Source organism: Camelina sativa, chromosome 19 (genome assembly GCF_030686135.1).
Source record: "Camelina sativa cultivar CO46 ecotype springtype chromosome 19, ASM3068613v1".
Classification (NCBI taxonomy): Eukaryota; Viridiplantae; Streptophyta; class Magnoliopsida; order Brassicales; family Brassicaceae; genus Camelina; species Camelina sativa.
The window spans coordinates 4,541,879-4,567,723 of NC_141898.1; the positions used below are offsets into that span (position 1 = coordinate 4,541,879).

General features: G+C 37.2%; 7 protein-coding genes and 1 pseudogene across 34 annotated transcripts; 3 read left to right on the forward strand and 5 right to left on the reverse strand.

Moving 5' to 3' along the window:
• Positions 1-1,222: 1,222 nt before the first annotated feature.
• LOC104767429 (F-box protein At1g66490-like) lies at positions 1,223-2,432 on the forward strand. The gene is made up of 3 exons (XM_019240807.1): positions 1,223-1,691; positions 1,737-2,309; positions 2,371-2,432. Exons 1-3 carry the CDS (start codon positions 1,223-1,225, stop codon positions 2,430-2,432), a joined length of 1,104 nt encoding a protein of 367 aa, XP_019096352.1.
• A 222-nt stretch (positions 2,433-2,654) lies between these two features.
• On the reverse strand, positions 2,655-4,973 carry LOC104764801 (uncharacterized). Its single transcript, XM_019241099.2, has 7 exons — positions 4,867-4,973; positions 4,555-4,775; positions 3,875-4,325; positions 3,483-3,780; positions 3,257-3,355; positions 3,031-3,154; positions 2,655-2,934 (listed from the first exon to the last, which is right to left on the reverse strand). The coding sequence occupies exons 2-7, from the start codon at positions 4,763-4,765 to the stop codon at positions 2,705-2,707; spliced, it is 1,413 nt and encodes a 470-aa protein (XP_019096644.2). The 5' UTR covers positions 4,766-4,775; positions 4,867-4,973; the 3' UTR covers positions 2,655-2,704.
• A 272-nt stretch (positions 4,974-5,245) lies between these two features.
• Positions 5,246-11,685, reverse strand: LOC104764802 (hydroxyacylglutathione hydrolase cytoplasmic). 9 transcript variants are annotated; one of them, XM_087502156.1, is made up of 13 exons: positions 11,015-11,685; positions 10,736-10,926; positions 10,578-10,646; positions 10,023-10,453; positions 9,785-9,920; positions 9,554-9,652; positions 7,070-7,332; positions 6,834-6,956; positions 6,497-6,658; positions 6,336-6,414; positions 5,949-6,062; positions 5,670-5,846; positions 5,246-5,523 (listed from the first exon to the last, which is right to left on the reverse strand). In XM_087502156.1, exons 7-13 carry the CDS (start codon positions 7,114-7,116, stop codon positions 5,449-5,451), a joined length of 777 nt encoding a protein of 258 aa, XP_087358282.1. In that variant the 5' UTR covers positions 7,117-7,332; positions 9,554-9,652; positions 9,785-9,920; positions 10,023-10,453; positions 10,578-10,646; positions 10,736-10,926; positions 11,015-11,685; the 3' UTR covers positions 5,246-5,448. The 9 variants fall into 9 exon arrangements, with proteins under 9 accessions (XP_087358282.1, XP_087358275.1, XP_087358277.1 ...); XM_087502149.1 differs by having other exon boundaries at positions 9,554-9,618; positions 10,023-10,364; positions 11,015-11,666; XM_087502151.1 differs by having other exon boundaries at positions 10,023-10,364; positions 11,015-11,666.
• Positions 11,686-12,108: 423 nt separating this feature from the next.
• LOC147920159 (receptor-like protein 53 pseudogene) lies at positions 12,109-15,810 on the forward strand (annotated as a pseudogene). Of its 2 annotated transcripts, XR_015591168.1 has the most exons (3): positions 12,167-12,918; positions 12,992-15,222; positions 15,481-15,810. The product of XR_015591168.1 is annotated as a receptor-like protein 53 pseudogene, transcript variant X2 (transcript). The 2 variants fall into 2 exon arrangements; XR_015591167.1 differs by having other exon boundaries at positions 12,109-15,222.
• On the reverse strand, positions 12,140-17,529 carry LOC104764805 (hydroxyacylglutathione hydrolase cytoplasmic-like). Of its 3 annotated transcripts, XR_015591169.1 has the most exons (8): positions 17,390-17,529; positions 17,154-17,276; positions 16,817-16,978; positions 16,656-16,734; positions 16,269-16,382; positions 16,048-16,112; positions 13,185-15,047; positions 12,140-13,112 (listed from the first exon to the last, which is right to left on the reverse strand). XR_015591169.1 is itself a non-coding variant. In XM_087502158.1 (7 exons), exons 1-6 carry the CDS (start codon positions 17,434-17,436, stop codon positions 16,059-16,061), a joined length of 579 nt encoding a protein of 192 aa, XP_087358284.1. In that variant the 5' UTR covers positions 17,437-17,529; the 3' UTR covers positions 12,140-15,047; positions 16,048-16,058. The 3 variants fall into 3 exon arrangements, 2 of the variants coding, with proteins under 2 accessions (XP_087358284.1, XP_087358283.1); XM_087502158.1 differs by having other exon boundaries at positions 12,140-15,047; XM_087502157.1 differs by lacking the exons at positions 12,140-13,112; positions 13,185-15,047 and having other exon boundaries at positions 15,891-16,112.
• A 67-nt stretch (positions 17,530-17,596) lies between these two features.
• On the forward strand, positions 17,597-18,638 carry LOC104764806 (cytochrome b-c1 complex subunit 8-1, mitochondrial). The gene is made up of 2 exons (XM_019241290.2): positions 17,597-17,883; positions 18,383-18,638. Exons 1-2 carry the CDS (start codon positions 17,714-17,716, stop codon positions 18,429-18,431), a joined length of 219 nt encoding a protein of 72 aa, XP_019096835.2. The 5' UTR covers positions 17,597-17,713; the 3' UTR covers positions 18,432-18,638.
• Positions 18,639-18,999: 361 nt separating this feature from the next.
• LOC147920160 (cellulose synthase A catalytic subunit 3 [UDP-forming]-like) lies at positions 19,000-24,343 on the reverse strand. Of its 16 annotated transcripts, XM_087502145.1 has the most exons (17): positions 23,752-23,985; positions 23,565-23,639; positions 23,270-23,471; positions 22,983-23,185; positions 22,764-22,866; positions 22,494-22,674; positions 22,334-22,406; positions 22,140-22,239; positions 21,970-22,054; positions 21,711-21,860; positions 21,493-21,630; positions 21,275-21,379; positions 20,957-21,169; positions 20,621-20,879; positions 20,289-20,491; positions 19,848-20,198; positions 19,000-19,737 (listed from the first exon to the last, which is right to left on the reverse strand). In XM_087502145.1, the coding sequence occupies exons 10-17, from the start codon at positions 21,714-21,716 to the stop codon at positions 19,153-19,155; spliced, it is 1,860 nt and encodes a 619-aa protein (XP_087358271.1). In that variant the 5' UTR covers positions 21,717-21,860; positions 21,970-22,054; positions 22,140-22,239; positions 22,334-22,406; positions 22,494-22,674; positions 22,764-22,866; positions 22,983-23,185; positions 23,270-23,471; positions 23,565-23,639; positions 23,752-23,985; the 3' UTR covers positions 19,000-19,152. The 16 variants fall into 16 exon arrangements, 8 of the variants coding, with proteins under 8 accessions (XP_087358271.1, XP_087358270.1, XP_087358269.1 ...); XR_015591166.1 differs by having other exon boundaries at positions 21,295-21,379; positions 21,711-21,857; positions 22,140-22,406; positions 23,752-24,343; XR_015591163.1 differs by having other exon boundaries at positions 21,250-21,379; positions 21,711-21,857; positions 22,140-22,406; positions 23,752-24,343.
• Positions 24,092-25,763, reverse strand: LOC104764807 (methylesterase 17). Its single transcript, XM_010488406.3, has 4 exons — positions 25,170-25,763; positions 24,937-25,077; positions 24,724-24,858; positions 24,092-24,524 (listed from the first exon to the last, which is right to left on the reverse strand). Exons 1-4 carry the CDS (start codon positions 25,431-25,433, stop codon positions 24,228-24,230), a joined length of 837 nt encoding a protein of 278 aa, XP_010486708.2. The 5' UTR covers positions 25,434-25,763; the 3' UTR covers positions 24,092-24,227.
• Between the last annotated feature and the right edge of the window lie 82 nt (positions 25,764-25,845).

The window sequence follows — 25,845 nt, forward strand, 5'->3', positions numbered from 1 at the left end:
ATATCAAGATATCGAGTACCTCTCTCTTCCCAGTTTCAAGTGATCGTCTTGCCGCCCATTCGCAACGTATGTAGTGTAGTCCATATGCTGACGTCAGAGATGTCAATTTATTTTCTTTAATTTTTTTTCAAAGAACTAGTGATTTTTCTTCTTTCATTTTGTAGAGTTTAGAGCTACTGATAAAATGTTAGAAACAAGAGGTTTATGAAATTGTTATTTTGTTATTAATTTTATCTCATATAATTTAACATATATATAGTGATATAACATTAGAGTTTTATGTTATACACTAATTAAGTCTAATAATAGATCGATAATGGACATTCATACAACAATAGAATTATTCATAACAAGGGAAACATTTTATTTTATTTTTGTACAAGTTTTAGTAATACATTATACTTATTTTAATATACCTAGTAATTAATAACATAAAAGTAAGAGAGTATTTAACATCTTGATCTATGGTTCTCCAATCAGAGCGTCTGGCTTGTGTCTTGCGTCTCAAGCAAATCTTTCGACTTGAGTCGCAAGCAAATCTATATGATCGGACAAGCCTCTTGTCTCACTATATATAATGTGTGACACCGATTTAAAAACGAGTAGGAAAGTCTATTATATATTTTGAACTCTTAGAATCTGCAACAACTTCGATATATATATATATATATATATATATATATTCCTTTTTTGTATTTGTCTCCTTTTATATATATAATAAACTCTTTATAAGAAATGTGAAAAAGTACAGTTTTAGGACATGAATGTTTAATGGTTTTTAAGTTGGTTTTAGAATTATAATTTTTGGATTTTTTTTTACCAAAAAAAATTTTGCAAGAAGAAAAAAAAAATATATATATATATATGTACTTGAAAAAAACAGTGAAAATTCAAATATTTGGTTTTTGGATTCTTATTGAAACTTGGTGAAAACCAATTCCGTATTTTTAAGGGAATGTAATTTCACAAAAAATATAAATAAAAATTGATTGGATAAAGTATTAGTGTTTTTGAGAAACTAATTCGAAAATATATTCCTAAATCCAATCTGAGTTACTAAACGTATATTGTAGTGAACTTCTAATGTGCTTTTCCTAGTTGAAAATTGTAATGAACTTGTTAACGCGTGTCACGCACGCACATTATCTATATATATATATAACGAGACAAGAGGGGTTGGCTGTGTAGAAACTAGAAAGTAAAAGAATAACTGAAGCTAAGCATGACGAGAATGTGTGACCTTCCAGGGGATTTGGTAGAGGAGATATTCTCTAGAGTTCCATTGAAATCTCTGAGTGTAGCACGATATACTTGTAAAGCATGGAACGATTTATCAAGAAATCAGATAATTGAGAAAACAAGGAAACAGCATCTTGGGTTCATGGTGATGGATTCTAGGATTTATTCAATGAAATTTGATATCCAAGGACTCCGCAGCAACGACGGCAAGGAAGACTCTGTAATTGGTCCATGTATAAAGCGAGCAAATATACTCAACCAAGTTGAGGTATTTAACGTCTTTCATTGGGATGGCTTATTGTTCTGCGTCATCAAAGACAACAGGTGGCGCGTGGTTTGGAATCCGTATTTAGAGCAAACCAGGTGGATCCAACCCATACACAAGTACCACAAATTTCACAGATCAGACATGTTTGCTTTCGGATACAACGACAACGATAACAATAATAACCGTAATCACAAAATCTTGAGGTTTTTGGATCCTCTTGTGCGTCCAGACCTCGATCTCTTTTTCGAACTCTATGATTTTAACTCTGATTCATGGAGGACTCTTGATGTCAATCCTGACTGTGATATCAAAAGAGGCGTGTCCTTGAAGGGAAATACTTACTTCTTTGCTCAGGAACCAAAAAAATTCAAGAAACCGTCACGTCCAAGTTACGTTGAAGTGTTTTTACTCTGTTTCGATTTCACAGCAGAGAGATTTGTACCGGGCCGCCTTCCTTTGCCCTTTCACTCTTGCATGTGTGGTTTAGAAGATGTGACTCTATCTTGTGTTAGAGAAGAGCACCTCGCTGTCTTAAAACAACGCTCCAATTCAGGAATGGAGATATGGATGACAACTAAGATTGAACCTAATGTGATAACATGGAACCATTTTTTGAGAGTGGAGCGCGATACTTTGCCGGAGAGAGGTCACTTTTGGAGCTTCTTCATTGACGTAGAGAAGAAAGTCGCTATGGTTTTCAATTCCATCGGATCTCAATGGTTGGAGAGATATGCAGCTTACATTGTTGGAGAAGAGGAATATCTCATATCTGTGAAATTCGGAGAATTACCTCCGGATTCTTGTATACTTTTGAAAAAATATAAAGGTTGTTACCCACTTTTGTTCTGTTCGTATGTTCCAAGTTTGGTGCAACTTCGACGAATCAACCAACGGGGCAAAAGGAAAGAAAGAGATTATTAAGTAGTTCCATTTGTAATGCTCTTTGACGACTTGTTTCTTGTATCATCATCATCTTCTTTGTGAACAAGATTTTTTACTGCTAATCAAATAATTAAACTTTCGTGTTTGCTATTTAGAGCTTCATTTGGTTGTATTTGTTCTCGCTTATAAACCTAGAATCAATGTATCTAGGTTTTTATATATTATCTGGTCTTACCTTGTTTCTTTAGGTCTAATAACATCAAGATTCTTTACCAACCCCAAGTTTTGATTGAGCTATAAAAAAATAGTTTCATTTCATGATACAATGCCTTGAAACTTTAAGTTCACTTCTTGTTGTTGTGACCCTCCAAAAGCATTCTCTAGAAACTTTGCAACAATAGATATGAACTCATCTGGCTTTTCCTCTTGAGGAAGATGACCGCATTTCTTAATTACTTCAAACACTGATCCCGGTATGGCTCGTGCCAGCTTCTCTGCGTTCCATGCTGGCACAATCCGGTCCGTATCTCCAGTCACAATCAGAACTATTACCAAGATATATGGTGTTATGTCATTCGTTCAGACATATAAAATACATTAATCTACACGAAACTATAGGTTTGAATAAAAGGAGAAGTTACCGGGGCATTTGATTTCTTGTAGTCTTTTAGACAATGGAGGTTTTTTCTCTGAGCCATTAGTATCTGTTATTGTAGCGACGGTGAATTCCACAAGAGCTTTGTCCCATCCCTTGGCTTTTAGAGGCTGTTTTTTTTTTTTGCAACAAATGCAAAGCAAATTTTCAAGCATGTAACATGACAATGCAGTAGAAATAAATAAAACCTGAAAACACCAAATTTTTTTTACCTTTGTGTAACCCTGAACGACGTGATCCGTCACTTGTTTTGAGTCATACCAAGCGTTTCTAACAGCTGTTACTCCGAATTTATTGATTGCCATTCTCACCTAACGACAAAACAAACACCTTAAACACATCAAGTAAGATCAATTAGAGGTTCTAGACCACTATTTGCTTTGTCTAAGAACATAATGAAGATGAGATGACTGGTTAAGCTGAGAATAAAGGCAGTACCAGCATTACTCCAATAAAGGATCTGAGGAAAGCTGCTAAAGCTTTCTTGTATAGAGAATTAAGCATATTCGCCATCCCTGTTACCGCTCTTAAAACTGCTCTTATAACGCCTTTGGTCAACTCAACTATAGTCCCTAGAAAATTGCTCGTGGAAGCTTCTTTTTCTCGGTTATCTCCAGCATCGGTTGTGACCACAGGACGAGGAGCGAATATAGCTGGAGCAACTAGAATGAGAGCAGCAACACGCTCAGGAGCTTCAAAGTAAGAATCTACAGCTACAAGGCAACCTGCAGAATGCCTAGAGCCATATGAAAAACAATCTCAGCTTATGGTGGCACTTACTTAAGAAATGCAACTATGCAAGTACTGTAAATGGAACCTACTTAACTTACCCCACAAGAATGGCCTTCTCGGCAGCAAGAAAATCGATGAAGTACAGCGTAGTGAGCACGGAATACACCATTGAGTAGGGATTCAAAGGTTTTGCATCATTGGTAGTACCACTAAACGGGTGAAAAATCCGAGAAGTCAAACCAAATGCTGGTCTATCAAAGGCTAGAACTTTAGAACGGACAAGCCGAGCCAGAGGCTTCATAACTCTGTTCCAGGAGAACACAGAAGCGGCAAAGCCGTGCAATAGAATCATGGGGAAGTCTGTTTTTCGAGTTTCTTGAGAATTGAGGCTTGTGGTTGAAACATCATCAGAGAGTGTCTGTGGGTCAAAAACTTTGTGGTGTATATGAACACCTTGAAACTCACAGAAACAGCTGTCTGGATCAGCCAAGTTCATTGGATCCTGTTCTGTTTCAGCTTCCATCTCCTCTTTACTCTGGGCTCCAGCATCTAAATTACTCGAATACATTAAAAGAAACACATAAGTCAATCTAATATATCATCCAATTGAAACAAGCAGCTCAAAATGTTTCAAATTCAGCTGAAATACTGAATCTTATAGGTGAACCCATAAACATCAATATGGTTACTGAACACGTATTATGAAGAAACAAGATGATTTTGAGTAGAAACTAGAAAGAAAGTATCAATCTTTTTGGATGTGTTTAGGGATTAGTACCTTGGAAGCCGCCAGAGAGAGAAGGAGAAGAAGAAGCAGCATTGGAGATGATGAGACGGCGAGAGGGTTGGATGGAGATCAGGCGAGACATCTGAAAATGGGTTCTAGAGGAATATAGAGTAAGCTTGTCGTTGAGAGATAAGGAAGTGGGAGTGAAGAGAATCTGCTTTGGTTGGTTCAAAAAGAAGATGCATTTGGTGTTTATATTCATCGTTCCTTACCTAATAATCAGACAAAAAGATAACTTAAAATATAAGAAGAAGATTTGTTCTGCTTTTTTTCTGAGATAAAACTGAAAGGTAGGAGATATACAGTGTTTTCTGACTTTTGTCTTGTTGAAATCTGGTTGAAAAAAAAGTATGGTGAAGTTCTGACTTCTCCAGTTCTCATCTTTCAATCTATTGGACAAATAACGATATTTGGATGAAGACAAAGGACCTAAACGTAAAAAACCATTCTCATCTCATCTCCATTCGTTGCCACTTGGCAGTAATATGGAGCAGGATAATATGTATTCGAAGTTTCTTCCAAGTATTTTTTCTTTATACTACTCTCAATTGTATCGCAGTGGGGTGGTTGTAACTTACCACCATGCCTTAATTCTCCAATCGAACCAATTAGTTTGATTTGCACATATTCTCTAAAACGGAAAAAAATCATGAGGAAAACATTCAATGGTGAAGACAGTAAATTATCCACAATAAACGGAGAACTCAAAACTCAAAACTCAAAAGGGTGCAAGCAAGGCTTACAGGTCGGTATGATTTTGGTTTACCAAACCGGTTTACAGTCTCACACAGAATAAAAACATCACCGGTTCATACAACCTTTTTACAGGATCACTGACCACACAACATACAAAAAGCATATAGGTAAGAAAGAACTCTGCATTTATCATCCCTTCCACTGATCTTTCTTGTTCCGGATTTCCCTGAGTGTATCAATTGGCGACTTGCAACCAAGTTTCTCCTGCAAAAAAATAACAAATTTGATCCCAAGATGCGACAAGAGTAAAGTTTCAATATTTAGTGATAACTGATCAAAACCAAATAAATAAGTACAAAAGTAATCTAGTCTTGTTCAGAGAACGTGAACTGAATAGAGTTAGTAGTAACCTGTATCTCTGGCTTATCGACGCGCATAAATGGATTTGTTTCGAGCTCTTCCTCTAGTGTTGAAGGGATTGTGGGAAGATTTTCTTGGCGCTGTTGACGGGCCCATGATAACTTCTGCTGTATCTTCTCGTTGTTTGGTTCCACAGTTAGAGCAAATTCCAAGTTCTTAACGGTGTACTGAGAATCATAAGAAATGAACAGCGGGCTATTCAGTTTATATGCATCCATATTTATGAGTTAAGAACTCAAATGACATACTAAAGCTGTTTATTTTTTTACCTCATGGCCACAGTAAACCTGTGTCGGTTTAGGTAATGCAGCCAGAGTCACACACAACGACTGATGCATCTGTTCAGCTGTCCCTTCAAAGAACTTCCCACATCCAGCAACAAACTGTATAGAGTCAAAGTAAACTGGAATTAGTAACAGAGATTCATGATCTGGTAGAACATAAGACAAAGTGTTGAGGATTTGTGTGTGTGTGTGACTAATGTGATACGTCACTGAAACCCTTAATAGATTTGTCAGCACGAGTCAAAAGACCAATACAAAAAAAACGAGAGTCGAGATTATTTTTAACTTATCACTATATCCAATTAGGCATAAAAACATTTAGTGTCTATGGTAGGGGAGAACAAGAGGATTCAGCTTTATGTAACCACTTACAAGTGTATCTCCGGTAAATACAGCTGGGTTTTCTCCTTCTTTACCAGTCACATAATAACTAATGTGACCCTTGGTGTGGCTGTAACAAGAGAGAAATGACTGAGTCAATCAGAATCAAAGATAAGATTAGATGCATCTAAAGTCATGAAACAGGAACATACCAAGGGGTGTGGAGAGCCAAAATGTTGACATCCTGACCCAAAGACAACTTGTCACCATTATCAACCGCATCAGTACATCCCTTCACCTTATCCAGAGAACCTCCACATACTTTGATCCCAGGCACCAACAGCTTTATCTTCTCGTTTCCACCAGCATGATCCCTTTTCTCATCACATCAAAAAGTACCCAAACATTAGACTTAAACTTGGTTAGGCACCAATATAACTACAGTAAATCACTAGCTCAGTTGAAATTGGTAGCTTATATATGGTGGTAAAGTCCCTTAAATTAATTCTACTAATGTTGATGTTAATGGATCAAATTAGATAAGTTTACCAGTGATGATGCGTGGTGAGTACAAACTTGATCTTAACCTGGTGCTCCTCAGCTGATGCGATCACCTTCTCCGGATCAACTGGATCCACAACCGCCGCGTCTCCGGTGCTCTCATCGATAATCCTGGTAATAAATAAATAAAAAAGAAGAAGAAACAAATCCAAAAATTGATGATGAATCGAATCAGATAAAGAAGAAACGAAGAAGAAGGAAGAAAGAGAAACGAAATAGCTCACAGATAAGAGTAATTGTCTTCTAGACAAGGAACGTGGAAGATCTTCATCGTCTTCTTCCTTCGATCGATCGTTGTAAATCCTCAACCGCCTGACTCATCATCATCTCACTCTACTAAAACTAGGAGTTATCGAATTCGGTTCACCAGAACCGGTTTGAACCGGAACAAACCAAAACAAATTCTGTAACTGTAAACCGAACCAAAATGGAATCGAAACATTCGCCTTGTGAAATGATAGGAAAGTACGTTGATAAGGGAACATTCCTAGGAACAAATGAGAAAATGATAGGAAGTACGTTAGCTGGAGATATTGTTTACATACAAGTCAACTCTAGAATTTTCTCAATTTGTGAGTCTGTAATTTGATATTTTTTTTATACTAAAACCCAACAAAACGTTATTATCAAGACAAGAGACGACGTAACGTTTCAGTTAAATTCATCTAAATATTAGGATATATTCCGTGCTTAAAGCACGGTCAATGTTTTTAAATTTTTTTTTAATATAATAATAAAAATTATTGTTTTATTTTTTTTTTAAAATTATTTTGTTTGAGATAATATTTATTTTTAATTGTTATGTAAATCTATTAGTCTATTTGAATATTAATTATTTTAGAATATTATAATATTTTATTTTTGACATATTATTACAGTTTTATATTGTTTGTTTGTTGTATTTGCATCATTATTTTGTGAACATAAAATAGTAATTTTAATATTATAATTATGAGCAAATAAAAATTATTAATTTATCATCTATATAAATTTAGTTTTACCAATCCGCCAATGTGGAAATTAAAACACACATTTTCATACATTGACTAATATATCTTCGTTTTCAAAAATTCAAATCACAACATATGCAGAAAAAAATATACATTTTATTAATTATAAGTATTATATGAAAATTCCAAACAATTTGTAAATAAAATAAAATAAAGATTATAGGAGAATCATAATTTGAAATCTTAACAAAATCTTCGAATTTAGTTATTAAAAATAACTGTATTATATACTTGGATATATAATCTTAGTTTTTAAAATTCTGACTGGTTTATATATATTTTAAAAATAATTAGTAATTTCATCCATAATTTATTAGAGAGAAATATTTTTTTTTAGATTTTTTAGATTTTTTAATATTTGATATGTGAGTGTTTTTTGTTTTTAATTAATTATATTTATTTAAATTAGTTAATTAAGCTTAATTAATTTTTTCTAATAGCAATTAAATGTAATTTTTACACATTTTAAAATTAGTTTCATATTTGTACTTCTCAATTAATATAATAGGATTCCACCGGCTTACTCTAGATAGACACACGTATGCACATCTCTATATCCACACAATGAAACAATTTCTCAAAAGTAAAAGAAAAATCAGAGATAGTCATTACCTGCAACATAGTTTCATATTTGTTCTTTGCATGTTTCTTTCTTTTATTTCTGAGTAAAGGCAGATTTTAGAACAAGTCCATTGGAGGGATTTAGGCAGGTCTCTTATTCTTTTTTTTTTTTGGGACAAAAAATAAATCAAAATTGATAAAAAACACAAGAGTTGCCTCTTATTAAATGGTAAAAGTCAACATATCCCATCGTGAATCAAGAGATCTTTATCAGTTTGTATAGGATTATGCATGCTTCTTTCTTTTCGTTTGTAATTATGTTATCTTAGTCTCGTCAAACTTGCTGACATAATATATACATAAAACACGTACATTTGCATATATAATTTTGGAATCAAACTTAATTCAAACACCAAGAAGATTTCGATCAAGGAATATGTTTTGAAAAGTAGCCGATGAGTTGCAGATGTCTTCAAGATGTCAAAGACAATCGTTTTCATAAATCTCAATGGTTCTTGGTCTGCAAACGGAGTATCATTATCTAGTATCTATTAAAGAGTTATCTTTTTTTTTTATGAAAACGATTTAATGATCTATATATCAAAAATTGAGATTTAGATCAAGGAACAAGTAATTCTACAAAGGTGTATAAACCCATTGAGGTTTCCGATCAATAGTACATGGAATCTGCAACTCATCGGCTAGTTCATGAACATCGGAGGCTTGCCTCTTCGACTAACATTTCATATTTGGGTGTTGGGTCACTCTCTCCATAACCAGCTCTATCATATAGCACAAAGTACATTCTAATTTTGCCCACAAGCTCCTTAGATTATAATGAAACAATTGGTTGGAACAAAACAAACAACTGTTAGTTGTAATTGAGTTTGGTTTTATTATGTTTTATAATTAAAAAATTAATGTGTCTGTAGTTAGTGAAGAGGTGTGTATACAGGGTTGTGTTATTAGATGTGTTGTTTCAAGTTGTCGGTTGTGACAAGTTACGAACGGTTATGACCGTTCGACTTATATATAACTGTGGTGTGTTGTAAAACAAAATTGTAACAAGTTTCATGTAAATATATTTCGATTTCGTTGTTGCCTTCTATATAAGAGAAGAGACAAAATGTTTCTTACTCTGTTTTGTTCTTCTTCCTCTCAATATTCTAACATGGTATCAGAGCTTATGTTGGTCTTGGAGCCTGTCCAAGCAAAACAAATGTAAGAAAAATTCCGCTGCAAGAAGAAGAGAAAGATGGAGACAACAAACCAAGGGTGAGAAGAAGAAGAAAAGAAAATCGAAATAGGAAAAGATGGTGGTGAAAAGAGAGAACACCATCAACCTTCACAAACATTCACAAACAATACCTTCAAGAAGAAGGTTCCAAAGGGATGAAGGAGATATGAGATCTTCTCAAAAGGAAATTGAAAGAGATGGTGAATTAGAGTTGTGGAAGGAGAATTCTGAAACTTGTTCGAAGAAGACGTGGAGAAGATTCACGCACTGCACAAATTGTGAGGTTACACAGATAACCGAAGAAGAGACGTTACAGAGACATGATGGTGATCAAAGAGTGACACCAAGCAATAAAGGGAGGATGTTTACCTCAAAGAAAAAATGGAGCATTTGATGGTGATCAAATGGAGACACCAAGCAATAAAGGAGAATGCTTACCTCAGAAAAAAAATGGAGCAGGAGCCGGTTGAAGAGGTAACCGAAGATGACGTGGAGGAGATTCACGCGTAAGACGTCATGGAGACGTTATGGTGATCAAATAGAGACACCAAGCACTAAAAGAGGATGCTTACCTCATAGAAAAAATGGAGCATAAACCGGTTGATAAGATAACCAAAGAAGACATGAAAACGTTTCACCCACGAGACGTCATGGAGAGGTGAATCTGATGGTGTTCAAAGGAAGACACCAAGCAAGAAAGGAGCTGTTTACCTAAGAGGAGAGAAGATCATCAAAGAGGTATTTCAATCGCTGTTCCATAAATGATCCTCAAGGAAGGATACTGACTATGAAGTTGAAAGCTGTGAGAAACGAAGAAAAAAAGAGTGGAAGAAGGTTGCCAGAACATAAACAATATGAATAAGATGATAAACCCGATGCATCATCTGCCCATATGAATCAATAGAAGCTCCTTTTAACACTTACGTTGTAGGGCGTCTCATAAAAGAACCTGAGCCTCTTCCTCTTCCTACTCTCCCACCTCCAACTCATTGACTGCAAGAATCAGTGATCCATTCACTTCAGCACAAACACGCAAAACTATTTTTTTGTTAAAAAAAACAGACCAAGAGACGGCAACATACCCAATGAAGACACTCCTCTTCATCCTTCCATTTAATCCGGTTACATTAACCCGAGCTGCAACAGGAGCAGCCTCAGTACTTCCACCCAGAATCTCCAATCTCATAGGCCTTCCATCCAAGAGTACATTGTTGTATTTCTTCATAGCTAGCATTGCATCACTTCTTCTCATATACACAACTTCAGCCCAGCCCTGTATGACACATAACATCATATGTCAAAAATCACAGGAATGCAGTAAAGAACAAATAAAACCAGAGCAAAAATAAAACAAAAATTACTTTTGGACGCTCATTCCTCTCAAAGTGAATTGCATATTTTTTCAACTCTCCAATCTCAGCATATAGTTCCTATAAACTTTATATGATATAAATTTTTACCATTTGTTCTTTGAGGAAACTAAATATATATCAAATGATGACATTGTAGTGGGACAAGTCAATTGACCTAAGCTTGACTCAAACTTTGTCACTGAAATTATTTTCTCAAATAAAAACCACCTCTTTGTTTTTTCTTATCACTCCTTGTTTATTGTTTTCTGATGAGATACTTGGTTTTAAAACTAAAGAATCAAATCAAACTAAACAATACGGGACCCATCTCTAAGCTTATCTTTGTAACTACCACACATCCAGCTCAAAACATAAACCCAAAAAAGAAATATCTAAAAATCAATCGAAGAAGATGACAATAACTTCAAAACATATAACACAAAAACCCTTTCAAGATCCAAATCTAAACCAACGAATTTAAAATGATACAGATCGGGGAAAGGTTGAAGTTAAACAAATGAGGACAAAGAAGCATCAATTTGCTATGGAGACATTGAGGGACATTTAGAAGTGAGAAGAAGAAGGTCGCAAATCAGAAAAAAATAATTTTATTCCTTCGACAGGAAACCTAGTCGACAAATATCGTGAGTCACCAAATATTATTCTTAGCTGTTTTAGTTGTTTTAATCTGATTGTGTATTCATTTTAAATGATGTGTAACTCTGTGCTTCAATACAAAAGCTGAGATGTCATGCTCTGGTGAGAAACATAGAAGTTTTATTGTATTGATTGTTTCAAGTTGTCAGTTATTACAAGTTACGAACGGTTATGACCGTTTGACTTATATATAACTGTGGTGTGTTTTAAAACAAAATTGTAATAAGTTTCATGTAAATATATTTCGATTTCGTTCTTGCCTTCTATATAAGAGAAGAGACAAAATGTCTCTTACTCTGTTTTGTTCTTCTTCCTCTCAATATTCTAACAACAACTTGTCTTTTGAAGTTTTCTGTACGTTAAATAAAAGTAAGAAAAAACGTGTGGAGCTTGATTATTCAAATGTAAAGACTCTTTTTAAGTCTTTGCATTTCAAACGTAAAGTCAGTCAAGCTGTGTTGGATTTATTAACCTTGTGGAGTAGAATGTATTATTATTCTGTTTATAAAAGAGAGTACGAAACCATGTTATTTACCATCTCACAGTTTCCAGTCTTCTTCATTATTTTTAATTCAAGAAAATTCAAATGAAAGGCTTTTGGAACTCGACGAGTATCATTCCTGTAACTCTTTCTTTTATTTTCTTTTTCATTTGTTATTTCAAAAACGTGCTTGCGGCTCCTACAACTAGGCATTTTCTGTGTCGTCCCGAACAAAGGGATGCACTTCTCGCTTTCAAAAACGAGTTTCATATTGGGAAGCCTAATCCTGATTGTATGCGTTATAGCATCGAATCTCATCGGAAGACAGAGTCATGGGGGAATAACAGCGACTGCTGTAGTTGGAAGGGTATCAAGTGCAATGCAAAGTCCGGAGATGTGATCGAGCTAGACCTTCGCTGCAGCTTTCTCGATGGCCTTTTTCATGCCAATAGCAGTCTCCAAAACCTTCCTTTTCTAACCACTCTTGACCTTTCATTTAATGATTTTTATGGTCAAGTCCCGTCTTTGATTGGAAACTTTCCTCATCTCACCACTCTCAACCTTTCTATGAATCAACTTTCGGGTCAGATTCCATCTTCCATTGGAAACCTTTTTCATCTCACCTCTCTCCAACTTTCGGGTAATTATTTCAGTGGTCGGATTCCAACTTGGATTGGAAACCTTTCTGAACTCAACTATCTCAGCTTTCGGGAAAACAATCTCGTTGGTGAAATCCCATATTCAATTGGAAAGCTTTCTCATCTCACCGTTCTCAGCCTTTGGGGAAACAATCTCGTTGGCGAAATCCCATCTTCAATTGGAAACCTTTCTCAACTCATCGAGCTTAGCCTTTGGGGAAACAATCTCGTTGGCGAAATCCCATCTTCAATTGGAAACCTTTCTCAACTCATCGAGCTTAGCCTTTGGGGAAACAATCTCGTTGGTGAAATCCCATATTCAATTGGAAAGCTTTCTCATCTCACCGTTCTCATCCTTGAGGAAAACAATCTCGTTGGTGAAATCCCATATTCAATTGGAAACCTTTCTCATCTCACCGTTCTCAGCCTTTCGGGAAACAATCTCGTTGGTAAAATCCCATCTTCAATTGGAAACCTTTCTCAACTCACCCATCTCGAACTTTTGGGAAACAATCTCGTTGGTGAAATCCCATCTTCTTTTGGCAATCTCAACAAGATGACCAGCTTTCAAGCAAGTCAAAATGCTTTCACAGGAACTATCCCTTCTTCTCTCTTCACCATTCCTTCTTTGGCTGAAATTAATTTGAGTGATAACCAACTCAACGGCACTCCTGAGTTTGGTAATATTTCTTCACCATCTAACCTAGAAGAGTTATCCCTTGGAAGCAACAACTTCAAAGGGCCAATCCCGAGATCCATTTCTAGATTAGTCAACCTTCAGAGACTTGACCTTTCTCATTTCGACACCCAAGGCCGCCCAGTTGACTTTAGTATCTTCTCGCATCTCAAGTCACTCAAATATCTTGACCTATCCTATTTAAACACCACCACTACGATTGACTTGAATGATTTCTTATCATATTCCAAAAGCCTCTTTCAGTTAGATCTCTCAGGCAACCATGTTTCAACAACAAACAAAAGTTCAGTTTCAAATCCCCCTTCACAGGAGATATATTCTTTGAGCTTATCAGGCTGCGGTATCACCGAGTTTCCAGCAGAGCTCCTAAGAACCCTACATGGAATGGGATTTCTAGACATTTCCAACAACAAAATCGAAGGTCAAGTCCCTGCCTGGTTATGGACTCTACCAAATTTGACGTACGTGAATCTTTCAAACAATACTTTCATCGGTTTTCAAAGATCAAAAAAGAAACAAGCACTATCATCTGTCGGGAAACCATCTATGAGGCACTTGCTTGGCTCCAACAACAACTTCACGGGCAAGATTCCTTCTTTCATATGCTCGCTACGTTCTCTAAACACTCTCGATTTATCTGAAAACGACTTTAACGGTGCAATCCCTCATTGTTTGGGAAATCTCAAGAGTACTCTTTCAGATCTAAACCTTCGTCAGAATAATCTTAGCGGAGGTCTTCCAGAGGATATAATATTTGAAAGTCTAAGGTCGCTTGACGTCGGTCATAACCAACTTGTGGGAAAGCTTCCAAGATCTCTGAATCGTTTCTCTACTCTTGAAGTTTTGAACGTCGAAAGCAACAAAATCAACGACACGTTTCCATTCTGGTTGGGTTCTCTACAAAAGCTACAAGTTCTTGTCTTTCGCTCCAATGCATTCCATGGACCAATACATCAAGCCTTGTTCCCTCAGTTGAGAATCATCGACATATCACATAATCACTTCGCTGGAACTTTGCCATCAGAGTACTTTGTGAGATGGAGTGCTATGTCATCACTTGAGACAGACGACGATCGGTCGAATGACAATTACATGGGAGATAAATCAGGCTATTACCATGATTCAATGGTTTTGATGAATAAAGGTGTAGAGATGGAGCTGGTACGTATCCTCACAGTCTACACAGCAATCAATTTTTCAGGAAACAAATTTGAAGGAAAGATTCCAAAGTCCATCGGTCTATTGAAAGAGCTTCGTGTGCTTAACTTGGCAAACAATGCATTCACTGGCCGCATCCCTTCATCTATGGGGAACCTGACACTTCTCGAGTCTTTGGACGTTTCCCAAAACAAGCTTTCAGGAGAAATTCCACAAGAGCTAGGGGACCTCTCGTTCCTTGCGTACATGAACTTCTCTCATAATCAGCTTTCGGGTCTAGTACCAGGGGGCACTCAGTTTCGAACGCAGCGTTGCTCTTCTTTCGAGGGAAACTTGGGACTTTTTGGCTCTTCTCTTAGCGAAATTTGTAGAGATGCTCACACGCCAGCATCACATCATCAGTATGAAACACTGGAAGACGAAGAAGAGGTGATTAGTTGGATAGCAGCTGCAATAGGATTCATACCTGGTATTTCCTTTGGATTTACGATTGGATACATACTGTTTTCCTACAAACCAAAGTGGTTCATGAACCCTTTTGGCCGAAACAATCGTAGACGGAGAAGCACTACAACTCACTAGAGAGGTAATGTTCCTAACTTTTTAACGAATGTAACTAGCAAACATTCTAACAATTAATTAGGTGGATAAATTTTTAAAAATATGTCCGTAATTGGTACCGAATTTTGTTTCGAATATCTCTTTGATCTTTCATTTCCGTATACTACACCCAGACAGAGTCAGAAGTTCTATTTCAGTGACTGAACTGCTGAATTTTAAGAATGTAAAGATCCCTCTATGTTTGGACTTCACATGGAAGCTTTATCTGGTTGCTTTCTTACAGGACACAATCCTTCGGTGTTCAGGGTGTCCAAGAAAACAACAAGAACGAGGCGTGAGAGAGAATGCTCATACTATCTGCATTTATGGTTTGATAACGTTTAAGAGCTCTCATTGCTTCTCCATTATTCAACAAGATTATTCAACAAGGATGGAAATTTCAGGTGCCTCACCAAAACTAGCAAAGATCTCTCTTTCTCAAGTGTCTAGTTAATAAATTTCTCAACGCATTTTGCTTGAACATTTACAATCTTTGGAATGATTTAAAGCTTTTAGTTTACTGTCAATGTAAGTTTCATGTAATAGTTAAAATCAAACCTATTTATGTCGAAAAGCAATGGAAGTGAGTAAAAAACTATCATATACCTATTTTTCAGCAATACATACTGAAACTGAAGCATACCAAGTCAAGGATTAGCAATAAAAGAGGAAAGAGTATTCCTTTAGAGTAACTTTCAAACTCGGTCGGGAGTCAAATCATTTCCATATTCCTTTTTTTCTTCTTCACATATGTTCAAAAGACAAGAAGTAGCTAAAAGACTCCAAGAGTTTGTACTTAATTTGAGCTTACCATGCATGTGCTTAAAAACTTCCATTGCTCCCTTTTAGCCGAAGTATCTCCCTTCTTGATTCAAGCTGCAAGAACCCAAACAAAAGATAAGAGATTTTGTACTTGAAGCAAGTGTAATGAAGTATCAATTTGTGAGTTAGCAGCGGGCTATTCAGTTTATATGCATCCATATTTATGAGTTAAGAACTCAAATGACATACTAAAGCTGTTTATTTTTTTACCTCATGGCCACAGTAAACCTGTGTCGGTTTAGGTAATGCAGCCAGAGTCACACACAACGACTGATGCATCTGTTCAGCTGTCCCTTCAAAGAACTTCCCACATCCAGCAACAAACTGTATAGAGTCAAAGTAAACTGGAATTAGTAACAGAGATTCATGATCTGGTAGAACATAAGACAAAGTGTTGAGGATTTGTGTGTGTGTGTGACTAATGTGATACGTCACTGAAACCCTTAATAGATTTGTCAGCACGAGTCAAAAGACCAATACAAAAAAAACGAGAGTCGAGATTATTTTTAACTTATCACTATATCCAATTAGGCATAAAAACATTTAGTGTCTATGGTAGGGGAGAACAAGAGGATTCAGCTTTATGTAACCACTTACAAGTGTATCTCCGGTAAATACAGCTGGGTTTTCTCCTTCTTTACCAGTCACATAATAACTAATGTGACCCTTGGTGTGGCTGTAACAAGAGAGAAATGACTGAGTCAATCAGAATCAAAGATAAGATTAGATGCATCTAAAGTCATGAAACAGGAACATACCAAGGGGTGTGGAGAGCCAAAATGTTGACATCCTGACCCAAAGACAACTTGTCACCATTATCAACCGCATCAGTACATCCCTTCACCTTATCCAGAGAACCTCCACATACTTTGATCCCAGGCACCAACAGCTTTATCTTCTCGTTTCCACCAGCATGATCCCTTTTCTCATCACATCAAAAAGTACCCAAACATTAGACTTAAACTTGGTTAGGCACCAATATAACTACAGTAAATCACTAGCTCAGTTGAAATTGGTAGCTTATATATGGTGGTAAAGTCCCTTAAATTAATTCTACTAATGTTGATGTTAATGGATCAAATTAGATAAGTTTACCAGTGATGATGCGTGGTGAGTACAAACTTGATCTTAACCTGGTGCTCCTCAGCTGATGCGATCACCTTCTCCGGATCAACTGGATCCACAACCGCCGCGTCTCCGGTGCTCTCATCGATAATCCTGGTAATAAATAAATAAAAAAGAAGAAGAAACAAATCCAAAAATTGATGATGAATCGAATCAGATAAAGAAGAAACGAAGAAGAAGGAAGAAAGAGAAACGAAATAGCTCACAGATAAGAGTAATTGTCTTCTAGACAAGGAACGTGGAAGATCTTCATCGTCTTCTTCCTTCGATCGATCGTTGTAAATCCTCAACCGCCTGACTCATCATCATCTCACTCTACTAAAACTAGGAGTTATCGAATTCGGTTCACCAGAACCGGTTTGAACCGGAAATTATGACCAAGTTAATTCGTAACCGTAAACCGAACCAAAATCGAATCGAAACATTCGCTTTTATTTTCATTTTAGGTTATATCAGATTTGGGGAAGATTCGTCGTCTCGTACTCGTACTGTGGAATTGTTGAAATTAATCTGGGGAAGAGAAGAAGAAAATGGGGAAGCAGCCGGTGAAATTGAAGGCGGTGGTTTACGCACTTTCTCCGTTTCAGCAGAAGATCATGACGGGTCTCTGGAAGGATCTACCGGAGAAGATCCACCACAAGGTCTCTGAGAATTGGATCAGCGCCACTCTCCTCGTTACCCCTGTTGTTAGCACCTACTGGTACTCTCTCTCTTTTTCTCTTATCAATTGATTGCGAAACGAATCTTTAGAGAGAGCTCCGATCTGGTGATTGTTCGTCGATTTGGTTGTTGTTGTACGAGTTTTTGCGGTTTCTTTGTCATCGAAATAGTGCATCAAAAAAATGGATTTAGGGTTCTTCATTTGTGACGATGTAGCCTTTTATGGGTTGGTAAGGGGATAATGATAGCAAGTACGTTAGCTGGAGATATAGGTTACATACAACTCTAGTATTTTCTCAATTGAGTCTGTAATTTTGAAACTGAGTGTGGTGTGGTAAAGAAACTCTCAGCTAGAAGAGTCTATTAGGTAACAATTAGTATTGTGGAATTGCATCTCAAGATGTTGAGGATTTTAATGGTGCTGTAATCAATAGCTAATTTGTGCTTCCATTAAACCAATTGAGTTCTTGCTTGTTAAGCTAGTAATTGCTTGTTCGATCTTAACATACTTAAGTTTCTCGATACACTAATGAGTGCAGGTATGCTCAGTACTTCAAGGAACAGGAGAAGCTTGAGCACAGATTCTGAAGCATGCAGTCACTCTCCGTTTCTACAACAACTCTCTAGTTTGAAGTCACTCCTTTTGTGTTGAAACCTCTTTAAAAAGTCATGTGGGAATCGTCCGAGTCAGTTTTTCTGATACTCTATTGTTAAATAAATGTTTTGGTTTCATGACAATGACTGTTGGTTGATGTTCATCTTTCTTGATATGGTATGGAATTGGATTGAATCGTATTATAATCTATTGATCCCTAAAATAAGTGAGGACTACAAACACTAACGCCGTGTTTGTATGTTCTCGATTCATCGACTACAAACACTAGGCTTGCCATAGACAATATTTCCTTCACATTAAGCCCTTGTTCGTTTATTCATTTGGATGGACCATCTGAATGAACCATTCAAATGTTGTTTGTTTTTGTCAAAAAAAAGAGCATCATCCAGAATCATTCACATGGATCATCTGAATGGGTTTTAAAATTTTAGGCAAAAATTTGAAACTTATTTGGATGATTCTAGTCAGACCATTTGGATGAAGATGGTTCATCCATCCAAATGAACTAATTTTTTGTCTTGTTTGTTGGGTCATTTGACATTGAAATGAACCACTTAGATGTATCATTTAAATAGATCATTTAGATGGAAATGCTAAATGATGAAACGAACAGGGCTTAAGACGTTTCTATAAAAACTTTTACTTACAGAGTTACAGTATATTGATATTGACACAGTAACACACCGGCTCATCTCAACAGTTGATTCCACATACCAGCACGTCGGGTCCGGTGACTCTAGATATAAACGGATCAACCCGAACCCACAACAACGAGAAGATCGAAGCTAGAAGGACTGACCAAACCACAATAATGGTTGGAGTCCGGTTCTGTCGGCCCATCAAACCCTTGAGGAATGGGTATAAGTGAACAATCACCCAGAAGGCAAAGAAGAGCTTACCAAAGAGGGGTCCCCAAGACTGATATCCACTATTGATAGCATAATATACTCCTGCAACCACTCCTACAAGGTTTATAAAGAGCAGAGTCGTCGGTGGGACTAAAAGTGTTGTCCATTTGATCAAGTACAGCTCGGCGGAGTCACCATCTTCATCTGAGGCTTTTGAGGTGACTGTGAAGTTGGTGTCGATACCAGCGAGGACTTTAAGCAGACCTTGGAAGACTGCAAACAAGTGAGCTGATACACCACCAATGACCCAAAACTGCTCGTTTCTCCACCATTCATCTATGCCCACACCGCTCCATCTCATTTCCAGTATACCCGTAGCGAAAATGGAGAGAAAGAGAGACAGAAACCAAATGCTTGCCAAGTTACTTATCTATAAATAAGACAGCAATTGAAACAGCATCGCTTAGACCATTGATACTTTCGCCACTTCAGTGAAATATCGAAGACAAAACTAATATTCAAGAGAGAGTGAGAGCAAACCTGAGGAATAATGAATTGGTTGGTGAAGAGACAAACGGCAGGCAATGTGCAGTACATGAGGAGAGGAATGGAGGTGATTGGATAGATGGTTGTGTTCACATATGCAAACCTCTCAAGAAATTTCAGCCTACCTCCATAACCGTACCAGATTGGACAATGCCGACTGAAGAGAATCTCTACTGAGCCTAGAGCCCACCGGAGGACTTGGTTCAGTCGATCAGAAAGATTGATCGGAGCAGATCCTTTGAATGCAGGTCGTTTAGGCATACAGTAAATCGACCTCCAACCACGGGTATGCATTTTGAACCCGGTGAGAATATCTTCTGTAACAGAGCCATAGATCCATCCGATCTGAACAATGTCAACAAAAAGCCAGAGATCAGAATATAGACAGGGGACACACTAACGCGGAAATAATAGAATAAGAACTAGTAAAAATACCTCAGTTCCCCACTCTGTTTTGTCCTCATATCCACAGCTAATGACATGAATAGCTTCTTTAAGAAGGTTCTCTGGAGTTGCAGATGGAGGAACACCTCCATTTTCCATTAGGGTAGAAGCAACAAAAACAGCTGATTTTCCAAATCTCTGCTCCAAGCTCATTTGCGACATCAAGAGTGCCTTGTCATCGTCCAAACCAGGATCTGATTTTGCAATACATTCAAATGCATTTTCACTCAGCATGTGTGTTAAATTAATCATGAAGTACCAAAGTCTCAAAATCAAAATGTTATATAACAGATAACTTAGAAAGAAGGGAGAAACAGGTTTACCTTCAACTCCCTCTTCTATATCCTCGAGGCTAAACACAGGAATGGTTGAGTCCGTGTGCTTGCCAGATTTCTTTTTGTCAGTGTCTTTTTTAGATTTGGCATTCTTCTTTCTCACCCCACAAAGTCTAGATAAAAAATTTGCTTTCTTGTGTTTTGGTTTCACTGGAGGTTCATAACCATATAATGCAGTTCTGTTGAAAACACACCCAGTTCCCACATATACTGGTCCTTGAATCCCATCTAAGCCTCTCAAATTTATCTGAAGAGCATATCACAGAAAAGTTAGTATAAATGTATAGTAAAATAGACATAAATTAAAAGACAAGCTTAACTTACATCGAAGAAAACCGTATTACGGTTAGCATATCTATCGTTTTTATCAATACCATCAAACCTCTGAGGGAACTGGACATAACAAACTTGTTTCCCAAGGTTTGGGTCCATCAGGAAGCACATAGCTTCTCTCAAGGCCTTGCTGTTATTAATGTAATGATCACAATCAAGATTCAATAGGAAAGGTCCATTAGTAAGGACTGCTGAAACTCTAACCTGTTCAAGTGAAGAGAGAGTACGCTCATTAGATGCGACAATAGGTAACAAAGAAAAAGAAAAATTTAATGATCAGAAACCTAAAAGTGCATTCATAGCACCAGCCTTTTTGTGGTGCTGGAAACCTGGTCGCTTTTCTCTAGAAACATAGACCAAACGTGGGAGCTCGTTGCCATCTGCGTCCAATCCACCATTTTGTCCTAAGAAAACCTGCACTCAACAAATTATATCTCAGTGACCAAACAAACTGGAAAATGATAGTAATAACTGATGCCACTGGAAACAAGATTTTAAGTAGCAAACAAATCCCTGTTCTCCCTCACCTGGATCATTCCCGGATGGTCCCTTGTGTTGTTTCCAGGCCATGGCGTACCATCTTTCATAACCCACCCTTCTTCAGGAACTTTCTGGGCCTTGGAAACAAGAGCATTTATTCGGATCTTGAATTCCTCATACTCCCTCTGCCAGAAACAAAACATGTAATTATAGCACGGCAAAAGATAAGTATGGATGTTTTGAAAGACTCGACTATAAAATTTACCTTCATAGCTCTGCGATCTTTGACAAATGATGGATGAACTTTATCCTTCAGGTAATCAACTTTCTGAGCAAAGTACCATTCTGGTGCTCGAGGCTCAATACTATATTTCTTGCAGAAAGGTACACTTCCGTGCAAATTCAGATGTTTCTGCTAATGATTCAAATGATAACATAGCAGCACCATCATCAGAAACATAACAAGAAACCTTATCCACCGGGTAATAAACTGCCATAATAGAGAGTACTGTATTGGCTGTCACCAGAGGGGGCTCCTTCAACGGGTCAACAGTACTCACAAAAATGTCCACAGCTGCTAACTGCGATGGTTCGCCTTCTCGTTCGTATCTGTAGTAAAGTAGAGGAATTAGCAAAGACCAAAAGGCAGCTAAATATCTGAGTAACAGCATCATAACAGAGAAATAAAGGAGACCTTAAAGATAGTCTATCAAGGTAAGTTTCCCGGTTAACAGGAAACCACTTGGGGAACTGATCAAGAATCCATGAAACGGCGAACCAGATCTCACATATCACTGAAACCAGCCATAGACCAAATGCATTTGGCACTGGATTTGTGATACGATAATGTAAGAAAAGACAAAGGATTACGAGCCGCAGCATTATAACCATTCTGTAGGGATTTATACGTGATGAAGGAACGGATACTTTCCTTGAAAGAGGTTGCCGTGCTTCATCATTCCTGCATGATTAGGAAAAAGATTGTAGCATCACCCGACACAGAATACCTTTAGGGACTAAAGAGATAACAAACAAAACAAGTACTCACAGCAAAGCCTCGTCAACAAAGAAATCAGTGGTGGCATCAATATCAGAAGCAGCTTGAGTGCTCATACGACCAGATTTGTTATCCTGCTTCATTTTCCAGCCATCAACTCTCTCCTTCCAGGCCACATTGCCTAATCCTATTGAGCCAAAATCCCTAGCAGGATCCACAATCCTTCTGTTTGCTGCAAGACAATTACACAACAGGGTTTAGTGCTGACAAATTTGAGTATCCTTGATATGAATATATGAATATGATGGTCAGGTAAACTACGTGATTGACTGATATCTGATGAGTCAGGAAACTGCTTTCCACTAGCTATAGTAGAAGATCTAGACAATCGTTCAGGTGAAGCAGCAGAAAACTCTTCAGAAACCTATCAAACCAAAAAAAAAAAAAAAGCGAGAGACAAAGTCAGATCCCAAAGGTCCAGTCAAGCTATCTAAGTTTGATGTAAAATGCCACAAAGAAAGAGAATCCATAATGTCCTACCTCTTGTCTACTAGTGAGCCGAGGAACAACATTGTGAGAGATCTCTTTGTCATACTCAGAGTCTCCAACCTCCTTCCCTTTCCCACCTGTAGTAAGATGCCATCCAAGCATCTGTTCTGAAATCTTTTCGTTCCGTGACTTTTCTGTATAACCAAACTCACCAGCAACATCAAAGCCATCATCTCCGGGAATAGCAGGACAACCTAAACACAGAAATCGATACCTTAACAATGATCATCTCCGGGAATATTCAAATTACACAATAACAAAAAAAAACAAAAATGTACCCTTGAGTCTCTTATATCTAGTCTTGCATTGAGGACAAGACTGGTTCCCATCTTTCCTTTCATACTCATAACAAAGTCTACAAACTGGGAATGAACAGAAATCACACGCCACAAAGGGCTCCCCATCCACAGTCTTCCCAACATTGTCACTACAAATCTCACAAATCTGCTCACCAGCGTTACTACTACTCATCATCTTCTCCTAACAAATTCGTATACAAACTCAACTCAATTAGGAAAACCTAAATTTATATAAAGAATGGGAAGATGAAGAGACGAAGGGTAAAAACAATACCGTCGTTTCTACTTCTGTGTCCATCTTCTTAATTTACTTTCTTATTTCCACTGAAGCGTCGGTACTGTTCAAAATCTGCCCGGGAAAAAAAAAAACAAACCAAAGAATTATAATCCGGTCAGCTCACTGGAATTGTCGGCGACGAGGATACTCGAATTTTAGAAAAAAAATAGAGAAATTACTTTACCATGAAGATGCAGAAAAATCGAGAAAATTTTGAAAACAGAGAGAGAGGTTTCGTCTTCGTAATGTAAGACTTCACACACACTTTTTATCTCTGGGAGGATCATCAACTCTGCTTCTTCTTCTTCTTCTACAGAGAGATTTATGGAGGAAGCTTACAAGCTACACTAAATTCTCACCCACACCGACACCTTCACACATCACACTTGTCTTTTCTGATTACACTCTATTTCTTTTTAGCTTTCTCTACACGATTTCCCGAAATTTAATTCGGGTTACACGTTAACCGGTCTCATTTCAAAGTTAATTTTAAATTAATTGAGTTTAATGACGCATTTAATATATTAAAGAAAACATATTTTTTTTTATTTCAAAATCAATTGTGAAATAAATAAAAATGTCATTTAAGAAAAAAATAATAATAATAATAACGCTCTCTACCACGTAACTGATCATTATTATAGCTTCTTAATTTTTGGTTTAGATAGAACCGACGGAAACGGCAGCTTTGATGAGTAAACCGAAGAGAACGAAAGGGTTAGAGAAGAAAGGAGAATGGTCGCTGTCCAATTCGTAAACTTGGCTCGGTGGCCACCTTCTTATCATCGCCTCTTGCTGCTCCGGTTTCATGACCCGGTCATGTAACGTCTTTATGTACACACGCGGCACGTGCTCCTTATCCTCTTCTCCTTTTGTTTTTTCCTCTTCTTCCAGTTTTGCTGTCGTTAGCGCCAGAATCGGTGCTGGTCTCATCATTAATGCAGCCAAGGAACATTCCTTTTATACCAACATAAGGGACACCAAATTTTGGATTGGATAAGAAAATAGATATGTACAATTTGCATAGTTTATTTTTTTATATATGTTTCATATTCAAATTAATCATAACGCAATTAATTTTTTGGATATCAAACTTAGGATTTAAAACGTTAAATCTTTTGAGCTTTCTATATGAGAAATGTAACAGTAGAGAAACCTGTTGAGGACTCATGTGGTAAAGGAGTTTTCGTCGGAACTCATGTTTGATAATAGCACTGGTTGGAGGATTCTCGGTTCCTAAACCGAAGCTGAGCTCGTAGACATCACCATGTTCTGATAGTTCAGGCACTCCCTGCAGTGTGACAAAGAAACATAACGTCACGCACAAGTTAACTTGGTTTTAAAGAAATTTAATTTGTTGTATCTTTACATCTTTCATATCTTCATCGGTTTGGAGCCCGTATTTGAGCATCGAAGCTCCGATATAGACAGCGAGACATATCTTCTTAGGGAACCTCTGTATCGCGCTTGTCACGCTAAGCCCTCCTGCACTGTGACCCACAAGTATCACCTGACAAAAAACAGAACAGAGAAAAGAAAAACAGAGTGAGTTTGCTTCAGATTCAAGAATTACTTCTATTGAGTTCTAAATTAGGTTTTTACCTGCTCTTGTTCGGGGGAAGATGAGAGGAAGTCGATGAGTGGTTGGTTATACTGGTCGAAGGAAGTGAGAGAGTCGGCGGATGAAGAATCTATTCCGGAGGATTTAAGGTCGATGCAAGTGACGTCGAAACCAGAGACTTCCATGAGACACTTGATCTTGTACCAGCACCATGATCCTAAGCTCATGCCGTGTATTAGCACAAAGTGTGGTGGTTTTCTTATCGGTTTGAGTTCTAGGGTTTCTTCTTGATTCTCCTCCGCCATCGATATGGATTACGTTGGAGTTTAGCCGGATTTTTGTATGGGGTGCACCTTCGACAGAATGCTCTGTGTGTGTCTTGTCACAATTGTCAAGCTCATATATAGTGAAAAATATTTTTTGCTTCTTTCCCAGTGGGTGAATTTTTATGGTATATAGTATAATAATGATTCATATAATTGTTACGATTAAGAAATGACCACCAAGTAGACTTGAATAGAAGAAATCTGATAAGGAATAGAATGTGTAGGATTTGTTTTTGTTTTTTTTTTTTTCAACAAAAGATTAGCTAGCGAGCCAATGGGAAAGAAAATTGTTTACATACAGAATACTATGCGGAAATGTGCGCGCATCGTGTGCCAAACGATATAGGATTTGTTTTTTTTTGCATATTTTTCAGCTTTAAAAATCCAGATT